General features: G+C 43.8%; 1 protein-coding gene across 4 annotated transcripts in view; it reads right to left on the reverse strand.

Moving 5' to 3' along the window:
• PLCE1 (phospholipase C epsilon 1) overlaps nt 1–16,255 on the reverse strand; it is a 288,193-nt gene that overhangs the window by 76,754 nt on the left and 195,184 nt on the right. For all 4 annotated transcript variants that reach the window (XM_076009963.1, XM_012766294.3, XM_076009962.1 and 1 more), the window contains 3 exons: nt 9,001–9,146; nt 4,969–5,227; nt 3,154–3,359 (listed from right to left, as the gene is read on the reverse strand). In XM_076009963.1, the coding sequence (XP_075866078.1) occupies nt 3,154–3,359; nt 4,969–5,227; nt 9,001–9,146 (611 nt within the window). The remainder of the gene's footprint in view (nt 1–3,153; nt 3,360–4,968; nt 5,228–9,000; nt 9,147–16,255) is intronic.

Raw genomic sequence — 16,255 nt, forward strand, 5'->3', positions numbered from 1 at the left:
TGAAATGTAACTGGAATGTTTTTAGAATTCAAATGTTCCTAATCTACAGGAATTAGATGCTAACCCCTTTAAAGACCAAAGAAATACGTTAAACACTGCAGGACAAAAAAAAAAAGCCTGCTCTGTGGCTGAACATATGGTCAGACTCCTGGCCCAGCTCTGCTATTTATTACTTGGGCAAGTGACTTGAGCTCTCTGAGTACCATTTCTTCATCTATACAAAGGTTAGACAAGGTATAGCTGAGAAGTTTGAGAAGAATTATAAGAGCACTCCGTGGGCGGGGTCAACCAAGGGACCGTGAGATTGTCCTTCTTTGCTGTAATTTCCATAGCGTTGGTGGTTGCCACATGAACAGGGAATGGACGTCGTTGTTTGCAGAGTCTTCATTTAAGCCAGATCAACAAAGCACAGTTCCTCTGGGCTTTGGGATCTGCAAATGCCTTTGCCACACACAACCCGGCGCTGGACATTTTACCGTGGGCTCGGAATCAGGAACGGATTCCCAAGTCCTGGCAGCTGGTCACAGAAGCAATACTTGCTGATCTGGTTTCAGTGAATTCTATTAAACACCCTCATCCCCTTCCATTTTGTGTGTTCAGAGGTTCCTTTCAGGTAGCAGTCATGCAAGGTAAGAAAACTATTACTGGTACTTAGGTTTTGAAGTGATGATTTCAATATGACTCCATAGGTTTTATAAAATAAATCTTTGCATTTTTATGTTTTTCTTCCCTTTTAAAAGTGGGTACAGCAAGGTCTGGCAAATGAGCAGTAGAAGAGAAATGTCCTTAGGATGTAGGTGACAAAACAATTAGAAGAGGACAAGAGAATAAGTAGAAAATAGGAAATAAAAATTCCATGAGGAGTGATGGAATGATGCAATTCATCACTCGAAGGAACCTGAGGGCAAAGGAATGGATGGTGAAAGAAAAGCCCAGAGTCCAGGTCTCTAAGACTCAATAAAAGTAGCATTCCTGAAGGCATTTTAGAAAGCTTCATATCTTTAACACATTGATGGCCACACTAGAAAAAAACTTTTTCCCCAGGGACCACGGTATTTTATTACCAAAATAGAATAAAAACAAAATGATCCCTTGTAAGTTAATAAAAAAAAATCTGTTATTTTTTTATTATTTTCTGTGCATGAGTTCCATCCGACTTAAAAAATAGTTCACGTGCCTTCCAAGGTAAAGAGATGTGTGAGTTACATGTGCTTCCCAAGGCCCTGGGCTCAAAATTGGTGTGAGTTAAATACAACTCACACAGCAGTTGATGTGTTAAATAACATCTTCCCCCACAAACGTACACACACAGCTCCAAATGAAAGTTGTTATAAAAAAGAGCCATATGAAATTCATTATTTTATCTATTCAGAGATGATATATCCTTAACAGTAGGATTTAAGGAAGGAATTTCAGCTAGCCCTCAATATAAGAAAAAGGTATTCTTATCTCAAACATCCATTTGATTTTGCTTACAAATACTGTGAAACTTGTAATGGATTATCATTTTCTCTTTCCTTTGGCCACTAAGAATCTCAGAACAAAATTCAGTCACTGTACAGACTGGATAGTATACATTTTTGTTATGTTTTATTTTTTCCTATCCTTATTTTCCTTTCCTTTAATTGCCTCAAGTATTCACTTTTATTCTTATAAGCATCTATAGATCTTTTATGGGTAGAAGTAGATGTATACATAGATACTGATGCAGAGAGATAGGTATAGATTAAGGACTTAAATGGCTTTGAGATACTTCCTGTGCAGATGTGCTTATTTGTAGATATAGATTGCCACTCATGTCAAAACTTGCTAGTGAGAAAGCTCTCAAATGATCTCTGATTTGAGATAAAACAACAACAAAAAGATTTGGTAGAAGAGGTTTGTGATACAAATTCAAATTTGAATTTTACGTCCAAGACATTATGGTAAGGGCGTAACAGTCAATCTTTGAGCACCTGGGTCCTCGACGAGAGAATGAGCTAAGAAGTAAGGTTTGGAGGGAAGCCCAAAGACTTTGGAGAAATCTGGAATTTATACTTCGTTAAAACATAATAACGTTAGGAATTCAGATACAAGATGTTCATTTCTGTGTTCACACCTGATTCTAAGGATCTAACGCTACAACTTCAAAGAAATTATTTTCTAAAAACACGGTTGTCCTTCCCAATATGGGCACACGCACACACAGATGACACACACAAAACAGGAAAGGGTTTGCAAAACAAATCGCACTGTCCTACAAATACATATATACATGTATAAAGGACTGCACGAAAAGTGCAATGCATGACTCATGAGTACTGGCTGCAAATAATCCTTTCCCGGGGAAGACATCAAAGCCAGTAAAACTAATATTAATAGTTTTGGGTGGCTCAAAAGGATTCCTCCACCTGGGCCAAGCTCTGCCATTTGATGTGAGGCTTGAGCATGACTAAAAGGCCTTGAAGAAATGCCAGGGCTGCCCCCAGCCACTGATTTCTCCACTTTTCATTTGGCTGCGGGGACACCCGTCTGGCTAGACTGCAACGCCTGCTGATAAACAGCGACTGGAACAACTGAAAAATGACAGAGCTGCAGATGCCTCGTTCGAGCCAGGCTAACTTGAAAGGACCTCACAGAGCAATGTTTCTAAAAATGAGGTCTTTGAACCCCTGACTTAGAATCATTCTGAGGTTGGGGGAGCTGATAAAAATATTGATTTGGGGGTATCACCTCAGACCTACTAAATATTTGATTTAAAAAAATTTTAACACCCATCCTCGTATCCCACCCAGGAATTAATATTAATAAAAACCACTGTTACAGAAACTATGAAATAAAGAAAAGAACATAGCACTAATCCTGAAATTAAATTTGTTGAATTTTCAAAAATGGCAGGATAGCTCTAGGTTTTTTTTTTTTTTTTTTAAGGGAATAAAGGTTGGTAAGAAGTTAAATTATGAATAGTAATTTTAGAACACAGCAGCAACATGAGAAAGGTAAATTCTAATTCAGAATTAGTAAAGTTTGAAGATAAAGAAGCATGGCTTACAGATAAAAGTGGTAGGTTTTTATTAGGTACCCATCTGAAACTAAACTAAAGTAGGAAAAAGACTTACCAATAGGAAAAAAGAAGAAATGAGCATTTCCCCCCTTTTAATATGTAAAACTTACTGCCATCGGGTTTTATCCTTCAAGGAATTTTTCCTGGAGGTGCTCCCTTCACTGGGGCTGTCCTCCTCCTCCGTCTCCAGGCTCCGACTGCAGCTCCTGATGATCTGGAAGATGTTGTTGACGGTGGACTCCTTCTCCGAATTCTTTAGGCCATTTTGTCCCACTCGTTGTAAAAAATTATCTTGTCCACTGTAATCTGCGACAAACTATAGAAAAATATATTGAGAATGTGCTATTGCAGCTTAATATGTCTTCATAACCTACTTGGCTAGGTCCATGAAACCATAATAGTAATAAATAATGGCTTTTGTGCCTATTTTATTGGAAAGAAAACAAGAACCTCCAGGAAAAACATTATTTTTTCTTTCATTTCACCACATGAAATATCAAAACTCACCCTTGTTTCCACTGAGACAACTTTAATCCCTCTAGGAATCAACACTCCACTCCAAATTTAAAACACAAAAAAGCAATATTATTTCAGGGCTCCCTCAGGAGAAGATTAGCCATTTTCAGAGGAAGGGCAGGGTTATTTTATCCTTGTAGTGAGAACTGAGAAAAACCATGACCAGAGTGTACTATTCCATGGGACCAATTCAAAGGACTGGGGCCCGAGGCAAACGCTGAGAAAAGGTGATGTTTGGCTTGTTGGTGGTTTTTAAGCTCTGCTGTCTATACTGGACAGCAGGAAGCTTCTCCTGTCACAGGTGTGGGCTGGGCCAAGGGCTGCACGCTTCCTGGCTTCCTCTTCCCAAGGCGTGAGGGAGCTAGACTGGGTGTGGCCTGGGAAGCTTCCCTAAGCTTTTCCCTCCATTTCTTGCCCTCTAATCCCAGCTCATAAACCAGAGAGATGCTGGTGGTGTGGCCTACATTTGTCAGGGGCTCTCACATCTTCCTGACACCAGGTGACACCTTTGTTCCTGAGTGACACAGAAGAGGCTGAAGTCTGAGGAGAGTCTTCCGCCTCCCACAGTGAGGGGGTGTCTGTGAGTGTGTGTGTGTGTGTGTGTGTGAGAGAGAGAGAGAGAGAGAGAGAGAGAGAGAGAGAGAGAGAGAGAGAGAGAGAGAGAGAGACTAGTGGTGGGTTCTGTCACTATGGTAAGAATGGCCCTAGATTTGGGGTTGGAAGTGCCAGATAAAGGACCCCTCAAAATCTCCATAGAGCTCTTTCTATTTTAGTCCCTTCTTTCATTTTTAAACACCTTAGAGGGAGGTTTCCTTATCTTTCCCTTCCAGTTTCTCAGTGCCCCTTCTCTCCAGCGCACAGTGCCCTGAGTCCGACGCCACACCCTCCTCTGTGCGCTGGGAGTCAGGAATGAGAAGCAAGGGGCCTGGAAGAATCGGGCACCTGTGACCAAGAGCCTGGAGTCTGTCTTTGGGGAAGGCACCGGCTTCCCCAGCATCTTCCCACAAAGGCTGGGAAGAAGGCAACGCTGACTTCCCCTTTCATTTTTCCACTGATATGGAAAAGTTAACGCTTTCTTTATCCTCTGCATCCAGACATTCCCCTCCAATACAAAAAAAACCTGTCAATATTTTAAAAACAATCAGAAAACAGCCTCCCTTTCCACTTGTACTTACACATTACGGCTAATACATTAAGCCCAACTCAACAGGATTAAGCCCTGAACAGTGCTGGCTGGCATTCCTTTCTCCAGAATGTTCAAGGACTTCTTTGCTACCCAGACACAACATAACAGTGATTAACCCTGGGTTCCATGAGGGATCTCTTCTTGCTTTAGTGACCACAGACAGGGCCTGAGGAGACAGGTGGCAACCGTGACGTCAGGTCACGATGGCTCTGGGAGGCCTCACCTCTAAAGTTTCTTCCTGGGAATTGTACCGTGGGCACAGCTTCATGAGGCCCGAGGAGCCATCGAGGACCTCACAGAGCTCCTTCAGAAACACCCCGCAGAACGGAACCACCTTGCAGCCGGGGATGTGCAGGGCCCGGGTGACCACCTTCCTGTACTCGCAGGAAGACTCGTGCTGAGCCATGGCGTCCTTCAGGCTCCGCATGGTCTCGATGTCAGACTGGTCCATAAACTGCCACATTTTTAAGACTTTTCTTGACCTATTGCAGGCAAATGACATTTTTTTTTTTAGACCGAAGGAGAAATAATATAGTTTCCAGTAAATAGCCTAAATTCCACATAGATTCATACTTTTTACCTTCTAAATCTTCTTTACTTGTTACTATTTATTTAGGGTTCTTAGCTCCACTTGCTTCCCGACATAATATGAATATTACTTTTGTAAATCGAAACAAAAAGTTAAATAGGACAGATAACAGATACAAGCGGGCATTGTGGGAGCTGGGCACTGAATGCAGGGTTGAGCTTTTCTGGCAGCGATGGCCAAGAGGGAAGCAGAGTGGCTGATACGCTTGTACAGATGTTTATGGAGGATTGCGTGCGGAAACCTGGCCCATCCACTCCTCTTGATCTTTTAAATATTATCCTTGGATTAAGTCAGTCCCTCAGTGATATGCATGAGGCCTTTTGTTTTGGCCTCTTTCGTAGAATTGCTTTTTGCTGAATCAAGCTTCGACACTAAGCCACCAGCCCCTATTAGGGGACTTGGTTTTAAAGTATAATTTGCATAACAGGATGTTAAATGAGATGCTTCCTATTCTGAAACTGCTGCCCAGGACAATAGGTGACATTGTACCCCTCTGTCTAAAGAGAGGTGTCAGGTTTTCACCAGGGGGTGCCCGAACTGCTCTGCCCACAATAGTCTCCCACTCTCCTTGGGCCCACGCAGAGGAACTGGATCTGAGCATAACGGTCAGGAATATGTTTTCAGAGAGAGTTCTGGGAGGGCTACATGTGAGAAGGAGGAAAATCACACCAAGTGCAGGGAGCATTAAGTGAGCTCTATGGAGACACTGACCCATGTCCTGGGCAGTCTGTGGATCCCACGGGCTGGAGTGTGACTCTTGCCTAAAGATGAGAGGCTGGCTGGAGCTACCCAATGACAAAGGGAGAGAGGAGTCCGGTGGACTGTCCTGTGCTTGCAGAGTTGGGAGACAGAGAAAAATCACCCACCCACAATTCTACCACAATACCCAGAGAACATTAGGTATATTTCCCTCCAGTATTTATTCTTTTCCTGTCTGTCTGGGTATATAAATATTGCTGAGGTTATTATGTAAAGATAGCTTTGTTCCCAGACAGTTTTACTTATTATATGTTACCAGTGATATAAGATTTTTTCATAAAAATCATGTTGGAGGGCTAAGTAACATTCCATTATCTAGATGTATCATCTTATGTCTTTGAACTATTTTCCTATTGTTGTTCATTTGTATTGTTTTAAATTGATTCCATGATTGAGTAAACATGATGCAAATCTTAGTACTTCTAATTGTTTCCTTAAAAGACCTGGGAATTTAGTTAGGGGAGGCAAAATGTACAATGTCTATAGAAAACTAAAGTCACTTAACAGCAAGGATGCTTGCTCCCTCTTCCCATCCAATCGCTTAAAAAGGATAAAACATAACTCGGCTCTACAATCATTCCACCGTAAGAACATCTGGCAACTTATCTCCTGAAGACCTTGTTCCAATAAAAGAACTATTATACCTGGCACTTTTGCCTATCTATCTATAAAGATCAGTTTAGTTTTAAGTCAAATATAGGAGCATCAAACTAGGTGGCAGTGGGTCTGGAGTGTAAGGCAAAATGCACAGGGATCAGTGTCGAGGTCTAGCCTGGTTTGAGATTATTTCTCATGGAAGAGAATCACCTGGCTCTATGACCTTCTTGGATTTTCAATTCCAACCAAGTTGGATCAGAAAGTCACATTCACCCCAGGCCTCCAGGGTCATTCTGAGCCCATTCTTTTTTTTTTTTTTTTTTTTTTTTGAGACAGAGTCTCATTCTGTCACCTGGGCTAAAGTACCATGGCATCAGCCTAGCTCACAGCAACCTCAAACTCCTGGGCTCAAGCAATCTTCCTGCCTCAGCCTCTCAAGTAGCTAGGACTATAGGTTACCAAGCCTGGCTAATTTTTTCTATTTTTAGTAGAGGCAAGGTCTCACTGTTGCTCAGGTTGGTCTCAAATTCCTGACCTCAAGGGATCCTCCTGCCTCAGCCTCCCATAGTGCTAGCATTACAGGTGTGAGCCACCGTGCCCAGCCCTGAGGCCATTCTTATATCAAGATGATCTAGTAGACAGTATGTGGCAGCCAGCCTCCAAGATGACCTCTAGTGATCTAGTGCTGTATGGCAGAAGTGACAGTGTGTGATTTCTGAGGCTTGGGCATAAGAGGCATTGCAGCTTCTGCCTAGTTCTTTTGGATTGCTCACTTTGGGAGGGGCCAGCTACCAAGATGTGAGGACAGTCATGTCCATGGGGACAGGAAGTGAGGTCCCCAGCCAACAGCTAGCACCAACTTGCCATGCAAACACAGAATAAAAAGCATCATTAAAATGGAATTATTTATCACAATATGATCATTCTTTTCTTAAGAGAAATGTAACACAGGTTCTTTGTAGAAAATTTATCAATAAAAGAACCCAAATCATCTGGATTTGGCTTCCTGTTCTCCAGGTAGTTTTTCTATTTTTTCCTTCTTTTGAACCATGCCTGGTGCATTTGCATGACTATTATAAATGTCAGTGATATGATCATTTGAGTTTATTTTCAGGAAGGTTCAAAAGACAAGAAAAAATTCTAACTCTGGGAGTTTTCATCTCCCTCCCCAACCCAGAATCCATATGTAGGGACCTGGAGAATCAAAGAAAAATCTTGATAATGCTATAAAGTAAGATTCATTTATAGTGCGCCCCCTCAGTGGGATGGTGAATCTTGGGAAATAGTCACAACAACAGTAGCTTCTCTTTATGGAGCCTTACTATATGGCAGGCACACACGCTGAACACTTTATATTATTTCACTGAATCCTACCTAAGGAGGTAGGTGCTTTTTAGTACTATCCCCATTTTATAGACAAAGAAACTGAGGCTCAATGAGGTCAAATAACTTCCCCAGATCACACAGCTATTCCATGGGGGAGGCAGGATTTGATTCCCTGCTTTCTGATATGACAACTCACACACCACGCTGCCTCCGGAAGGAGTGAGAGCAGTTACTTTGTGCTAAGGGACTGAGGCTGAAAAGATAAGTGGGAGACGACTGACAGATGGTGATTTTTTATTCTCTTTATGGAGAAGGCATAAGAGTAGGATATTATAGTGGTCAAGATCACGGGCCCTGAAATCAAGGCTGCCTGCATTCCCAACCAAGCCAGGTGACCTTGGGGGAATGACTTAACTCCTCTTAGCTTTAGCTTCCTCTTTTGTATAATGTCAGAATAATAACAGTATCTACCTCAAAAAACTGTTGTGAGAATTAAAGGATATAATGCAGGGAATGTGCTTAGCCCAATGCTTGAAATATAGCAAGTGTTGGATCATGATGAGCTAATATTATTGGATGCCTGTGGTCAATGTTAGCCACTGTTCGTACTCAGGGCAGTCGGTGGTCGAGAGCTGACAGTGCTAGAACAATTTCATAAGGGAGAGCTGGGAAGGGAAAGACAGCAGCAAAGTTTATGGGGCAGGAAAGGGAATAGAGGGGCTGGTTATGGGGTTGATGGGCTTATTCAACCAGGTAATTTCTCTCAGCTTGGCCAAGAGCATGGGACCAGGGCAGACACAGCAAAGTAGGATTGCAAGTGGCCCATTGGGGCTGAATTCTGCAGTGTCTTTGAGGGATGGGGCTTGTGGCACGGAATAGGGTAATATATTTCCCATGATAATTACTACCAATTGCCTGGCTTGGGCCAATTCATTTAGTGCCATTCAGCTGGTAGGAGGACGCAGTGTTCCCCACTGACCATACCTGAGGCCGGCCAAGAACTCCATGACAGCGTTGTAGTTGCCCATGTTCCAGCAGCATTTGGCCACATGCACCAAGTATGAGAAGACTTCCCGCTTCTCCTCCATGGAGCCGGCCGTGAGGATGAGCCACGTCACCCAGGAGCTCACCTGGAAAACACAGGGAGAGGCCTTCACTGAGACTGTGTCCTGGAAGCTTGATAACGATTTTTTCCACCAGAAAACTTTTTGTTTTTTAAATCGATTTGGTATCAGGAAATGAAGGACCTAGCTGAAAGACCTGAAGTGAAAACCTAGCTCCATCATTGCTGTGATAAGGGATTCTGGGATAGTCATCTAATCTCTTTGTATCTCTTCATGTTTAAAATAAGGAGGCTCCAAACACTAAATGCTGGTGAGGATGTGGAGAGAGAGGAACACTCTTATAATGCTGGTGGGACTGCAAGCTAGTTCGACCTCTGTGGAAAGCAATATGGAGATACCTTAAAGCGATACAAGTGAATCTACCATTTGATCCAGCAATCCCATTGCTGGGCATCTACCCAAAAGATCCAATGACACTCTACAAAAAAGAAACTTGCACTTGAATGTTCATAGCAGCACAATTCATAATTGCAAGGCTGCGGAAACAGCCCAAGTGCATCAATCCAAGAATGGATTAACAAAATGTGGTATATGTATACCATGGAGTACTATTCAGCTCTAAGAAACAACGGTGATACAGCACATCTTATATTTTCCTGGTTAGAGCTGGAACCCATACTACTAAGTGAAGTATCCCAAGAATGGAAAAACAAGCACCACATATACTCACCAGCAAACTGGTATTAACTGAGCAGCACCTAAGTAGACACATAGGTACTACAGTAATAGGGTATTGGGCAGGTGGGAGGGGGGAGAGGGGCGGGTATATACATACATAATGATTGAGATGTGCACCATCTGGGGGATGGTCATGCTGGAAACTCAGACTAGTGGGGGGAGGGGGGAAAAGGGCATTTATTGAAACCTTAAAATCTGTACCCCCATAATATGCCGAAATAAAAAAAAAAGTAAAATAAGGAGGCTGAAAAGGGCAATTCATAAAATCCCTTTTGATCTAAACAAGTCCATGAGATTATAAGAAAATAAGGCTTCAGGGTAATTTTGATTGAAATATATTTGACTGATGGACATCAAAATTAGATTAAATCAATGTATTTAGTCCTTAAATTAATGTTATTTATCAAGTAGTGAAATATATAATATCAAATGAAAGCATAAAATCATTTTGAATAATCTTTTACAAATGTATTATCTATTATGTTCCTCAAATGACAATATAATGAGAAGAACAAATACTTATAGAGCACTTACTATGCACCAGGAATCGTTCTAAGCACTTTGTCTATTTTACCTCATTTATTTCCCACAATGGTCCTAAGAGTCAGGGACTGTTGTCATCCTCAGAGACTTGCCTAAAGTCCTTAATCAATAGGTGGCAAAGTCTAGATTTGAACTTAGGGTGTCAGCTCCAGTGGTTTCACTATTAACCACTCTCTAAATGCCTAACGAGTATACATGAACTGTAATGCTCTCCAGCTCTGGGCATGTAGTTATTCTAATATGGTTTGTTTTTTCCTACTGCACAGACTGGGGTATAATATTTAATATTAATCCACATCTATATCCCTCCCCTTATGATATGCAGCCTCTAAATCCCCATGATGCTTCATCCCTAAGACAATTTTGCTGTTGCCTTTACGTTGGTGCTTGGACACTGGTGTTCATCTAAGTTGCTTTCTCCATCCTGGCTAATGTCCAGATCGGTAAGCTCAGCTGTTAACAGACCAAGGTCTCGGTCTTGACCCTCCGTGGTCCTATTAGCTACACTTGGTTCAGCAACAGTGCTGAGACCTGGGCAGCAACTCTTTTCCCTGGCCTGAGTGAGTACGAGGCCAGAACAGAGAATTCATGGTGACCCACAACAAGTGCAGGCAGTGTTCAAGGTTAGCGTCACACTGCCCATGAGTCAATAAAATGGTAAGATTCAATGGCATTTAGTGCTGGTAGCAACCACAGAGGGCAGTCCAACCCCATTTTTCCAGATAGAGAATCTATGGCTCGTAAGAGAAGTGGCTTTCTGAGGTCACAGTTCTTGTTGATGTCAAAACTAAGACTCCCAGTCCAGTGCTCATTCATCTAATGAAAGGTGACAGTTTCTTTCAACTTGGTTCTAGGTGAGTCCTAAGTAGTCAATTTGGGGCTGCACATTTGAAGACAGAGCTGGAATAAAAGGAGTAGATACTGAGAAGAGAACCAAAACATGATTAAAGAAATGAAAAATACAGAATGAAAAGGATTGTTTTTCAGTGAAAGGTTGCTCATACCTCATTACTATCCCCACACAGAAACAAATAGGGAAATAGTAGCAACAGGGAGTTTTAGTGATAAACCAGGATTTATACTCTCGTCCCAGCCAGGAGCACTAGAGTAACCTGCCTCTTCCCTTCTATAACAGGCTGACGTGAAATGTGATGGGCCATCCGCCACCCCCGAGCCCTGCAGGCTTCCAGCATGTGCCTCTGCTCTCCACCTGCTCTGGACTTCGCTGGGCCCTCAGGCGACATCAGGAGAACAGATCTGGAATCAGACCGTGGGACAAGCCCTGGTCCAAGTCACCTCAGGAACTCTCTGGGATTCCCAGACAGCCCCTCTCCTGTGGCTATGAAGAATGCCTTGCTCACTGTCTGTTTCGTCCTGTCCCTGGTGACCTTTCTGAAACCCTGGCTCACTAGAAATGGTTTTGCCAATGGAGATTGAATGTTGCTGGTACTTCCGTCCAATTCTTCCTTTAGTCTGACTGGCTTTCGATGAGCCCTGTCCTGCAGTGGGAAGTCATCAGCAAACACTTAGAATCACAGCCCTGTTGACTGTTGGAGTTGGAAATTCAAGCCCTTCTTCTCACAAATAACAATGAGATCCTGAAAAATTAAAACAGTTTCTCAAAGTCACCGAACTCAGTTGTCGAGGCCTCTGGCTACATTCTTTCCAGGGCTCCTTTCCTATTGACGGCAAGTCAGAGTCTCTGGAAAGTCACTGTTCTTTCAGGACCATGCAGTGACTTCCTAGTCCAGTGACTGGAAAGGGTTAACTCACCTGCCCCTGGGCAGGCCTGCTTCTCAGAGCAGGCAGAGACTACCACTCGGTTTGTGTCTCCTTCCCGATCGTGCATCCAGATTTATTTCCTATCAGTCAAATCATTTTCCATATACTTTCCCACAATGCTAGGAAAAAAATAGCGATACCATATTTCACATGGAAACCTAATTTAATCCAACTGTTCCATCGTCCAGTGTAAGTCCCCAGGGCCCCTGGCTGCCGAGATTATGTAAGCACTGTTACCATAAACACACACCCGCCCCCCAACATCTGCTTACGGACTTCAGGGACAATTCTTACTATGCAACAATGTATTCATAATTTCATAGGCATTAAATGCTGAGAGTGTCACTGCTAATTATGAAATAATAAATGACACAGAGGGAATGAAAATTCAGTGACGAATGTCAAATTGTTGACCAAAGCATAAAAGGTGGTCGTATTTACTAAGTGGAGAATGGAATGCATTGCCAATCCAGAAGGAATTTCGGAACACTGAAATCACACAGAAAACCACAAAAATTGTTTGAAGTGCTATGGCTCAGGCATAGGGAGTGCTTCTAGAGCAGAAAGGTGCTAACTGTGGTGGATTATTCTGCCTTATTTTAGTAGACAGCATGGAGCAAGGAGGCAGTCTGGCTCCCAGCCAAATAAAAGCCTCTCCCGGAAGGCTCTGGGCTCACCCGAATGACCTTGACCCCCTGGTCCACGTCCACAACTCCTCCACAATCTCCCCTCTCCAAATATTTTTTTTTTCTTTCTTTGGTTTTTCTCAGTACTGTTAGGCCTGGCTGAACGGAACAGCTTGCTCTCTATTCTCACATCAAATACCTTATTGGCGTCACACTAGCTCAGTTTGGAAGGAATGTTCTTGCACCTCTAAGAATGGCCTTTCCCTGGTCCACTATGTCTTGGTGTATAAAGCTGAATCTCTACCTTGGCCTCCCAGGCCCCTGCCCATTCCCTACCCTCACCTCCCCTCTCCCCTGTACCCCATCTTGGGGATCTTGTATTGGTTGTTCCTTCTATGAGAAGCCTTCCCCAACATCCCAGCTTTTTTTTTTTTTAAAGCAACGGGATCTTACTCTGTTGCTCAGGCTGGTCTTGAACTCTTAGGCTTACGCAATCCTCTTGCCTCAGTCTCCCAAAGTGCTGGGACTACAGGTGTGAGCTAACACGCCTGGCCCCCAAGCTTTTTATTCATCTACCTCTTACTTTTCTTTAGGCAGTCAGGATCCTGCAATGAGCTTCATGCTTTAGAAACCCCACACTGGCCCTCATCTGCCTGCAGGGTTGAGGGCACACATCCACCCCTGGCTGTGCACCCGCTTCTAGATCATTCCGCCCTGTATACTCAGGCCTCCCAAATCCCTGGCCCAAACGGCCCAAGCCCACTTCTGCTCTGCAAAGGCCATTTATCTGCATCCGTCTTCCTGAGAGTAGATCATGACCCTGAGGCCTACAGGCTGGCCAAGGGCAGGGAGGCAATGGCGGTGGTGTGTGGGCAGAATTTGAACTGGAGGCCTGAGGGAGGTGTCCACATGATGGCACACAAGCCAGGAAGGGAAGAGAAGGCGGGTAGGCCAACAGGCTGGGGCCTCCTTTGTACTTGTGCCCCAGCCCCCTAGAGTAAGCGGTGAGGCTGCCTTCAGGGATCTGATGAAAACCGTACTTTCTTGAGGAGAACTTCCCTGACTTCCCACCTGGACTATGTCACGTGCTGTGTGTTCATTAGTGCCCCCATGTCATTCTGACCCCTGTGCACATTTGGCGCTGTGATCCTCCTGAAGGCAACTCCTGGGGCTGCTGGGGTCCCAGGCAGGTAACAGTGTCAGTGACCCATCAGGATCTACCCTGAATCCAAAAGAGAGTCGGCGAATGAGTGAATGAATGAATAGCTGAACGACTCTTACCGCCTCTAGGAAGGTTTTTCTAGTGCTTCACTGAGCACCTTTAGTTTAATTTCCTCCTGTTTCTCTTTGGCTTCATGTAGGACCCTGAGTCCAAAGTTACGTCTGCACTTGGCTTCTCCCTGCTGCATGGCTTTGCATCTGGTTTATTTTTGTTATATGTGTGCGCCTGCCTCTTTCACATGGGTTTGTTCCGTCTCCCTCAGCAGGCCCTTAGACCTCAAGGACAGAGACCATCTTTCCCACATTTCAGCACGGAGATGCTCTGTGCCTCTGGCCGACAGGCAGGCCATGCAGGGTCCCAGGAGGCTGTGGGCAGGGAGGATTCTCAGCCTCCAAATGCTCAGGGATTATAGTTGGCAAAAGGCCTACTGCTGTTCCCAGGTCCAGAAAAAGTAGACAAATGACTTTCTGCCAAAACATTTTTTTTTAATACGCTGAGCAGAAGTTTTCATAGAAAGATGATCCTTTGTAATGGGTATCTGGTCACTCTAAAGCTTGGGCTCAAATGCTGAAATCTATCCAAGACGATGAAAGTCTGGATACAGCTGTTTTTAAGTAGTTTATGTGCAATGCACATCCATACCTGCCCTCCATGGAGCTTTACTAAAACCACCCTTGAACTAGAGCGTGTGGGCACGTGCATGTGTATACACGCACACACACACACACCTGCCTAGGCAGTGCTCCTCACTGGTGGTGGTGGTGACTGGGTATTTGTTCAAATGCAGATTCCAAGGCCCTACTCAGACTTAAAAATCAGGCTCTCTAATGGTGGGACCCAGGAATCTGCATTTTTAGATAACCTTACTGGGGACTCTTACATTCACTGAAGTTTGAGAACTCACCCAGGTGTTTAGTGTCCTTTTTCTGCACCCTGGGGCCTCGAGTCAGAGCTCAAGCATGATTTCTGCAGTACCAGCATGGCACTGTAAGTCATCCCATCTGGCTGCATGGAGCTACCTGTACTGGAGACTGGGACTGTAACCCATTTGGAACGAAGAAGGAGAAGTGAGTGAGGCAGCAGAGCGTAGCAGTGGAGAACATGGGCATTGCAGTTGGGTAGACACTGCCAGTTTCATGGTTTCCTTATGCATGTCCCCGAGGCAAGCCATCTAACTATTCTAAGCCTCAATTTTCTTTCACTAAAATGTGAATAAAACCGGAAATTATATCTAAAGATCTCAACACAATGCTTAGTGTGCAGTTAAGGACTCAATGAATGTTCATTGCTGTGACTGCTGCTACTGCTGCTGCTGCTAGTATATTGTTTGTTACCTGAGTTGTAGAGAGGCTGAATTTCAAGTAACAGAACACAGAAATCCAGACGAGTGGAATATCTAAGTCTCGCTTCCTAAATAGGACAAGGCTGGACCAGGAAGAATCTGTGATTACCCTTAGAAGGGTTTGTGTCCTGAGCACAATCCTTTCCTATTAAAAAGATAACTCACATATTGCCTCTTCTCTGGAGCCTGATGCCTTGCTAGGAATAAAATATCAATGTTTTCTATTATAATTGCCCACTCACATATAAATAGCTTTAATTTAATTTATTTTTATTTTTAGAGATGGGGGTCTTGCTATGTTGCCTAGGCTGGCCTCAAATTCCTAGGCTCAAGCAATCCTCCTGCCTCAGCCTCCCTCAGCAATTGGGACTGCAGAGGCATGCTACTGCTTGGCTTCTTGGCTGCACTGGCTGTATGTGTGTGTGTGTATATATATATATATATACACACACATATTATACAAGGTCTTGCTCTGCCACCTGGGCTAGAGTGCAGTGATGTCATCATAACTCACTGCAGTCTCACACTCCTGGGTTCAAGTGATACTCCGGGTTTGGCCTCCCAAATAGCTGAGACTACAGGCATGCCATCATACCTGGATAATTTTTCTATTTTTTGTAGAGATGGGGTTTTATAATCTTGCTCAGGCTGGTCTCGAACTCCTGGCCTCAAATGATCTTCCCACCTCGGCCTCCCAAAGTACTGGGATTATAGGCATGCGCCACTATGCCCAGCCTATATATACAGTTTTATAGTATCTTGTCGCAGACCAATTTTCCCCAACAGTAAGCTCCTTAAAGGCAGAGGCTATGACTTATTCATGGCAGGATCTCAGTCCTGAAGATACAGTAGCCACCATGTTTCCCACGCCCAGGCATCCTCCTTGACATGAAGTGGGTGCAGAAGAATCTCTTGAGCTTCT

This window comes from Microcebus murinus, chromosome 14, assembly GCF_040939455.1.
Source record: "Microcebus murinus isolate Inina chromosome 14, M.murinus_Inina_mat1.0, whole genome shotgun sequence".
NCBI classification, from domain to species: Eukaryota; Metazoa; Chordata; class Mammalia; order Primates; family Cheirogaleidae; genus Microcebus; species Microcebus murinus.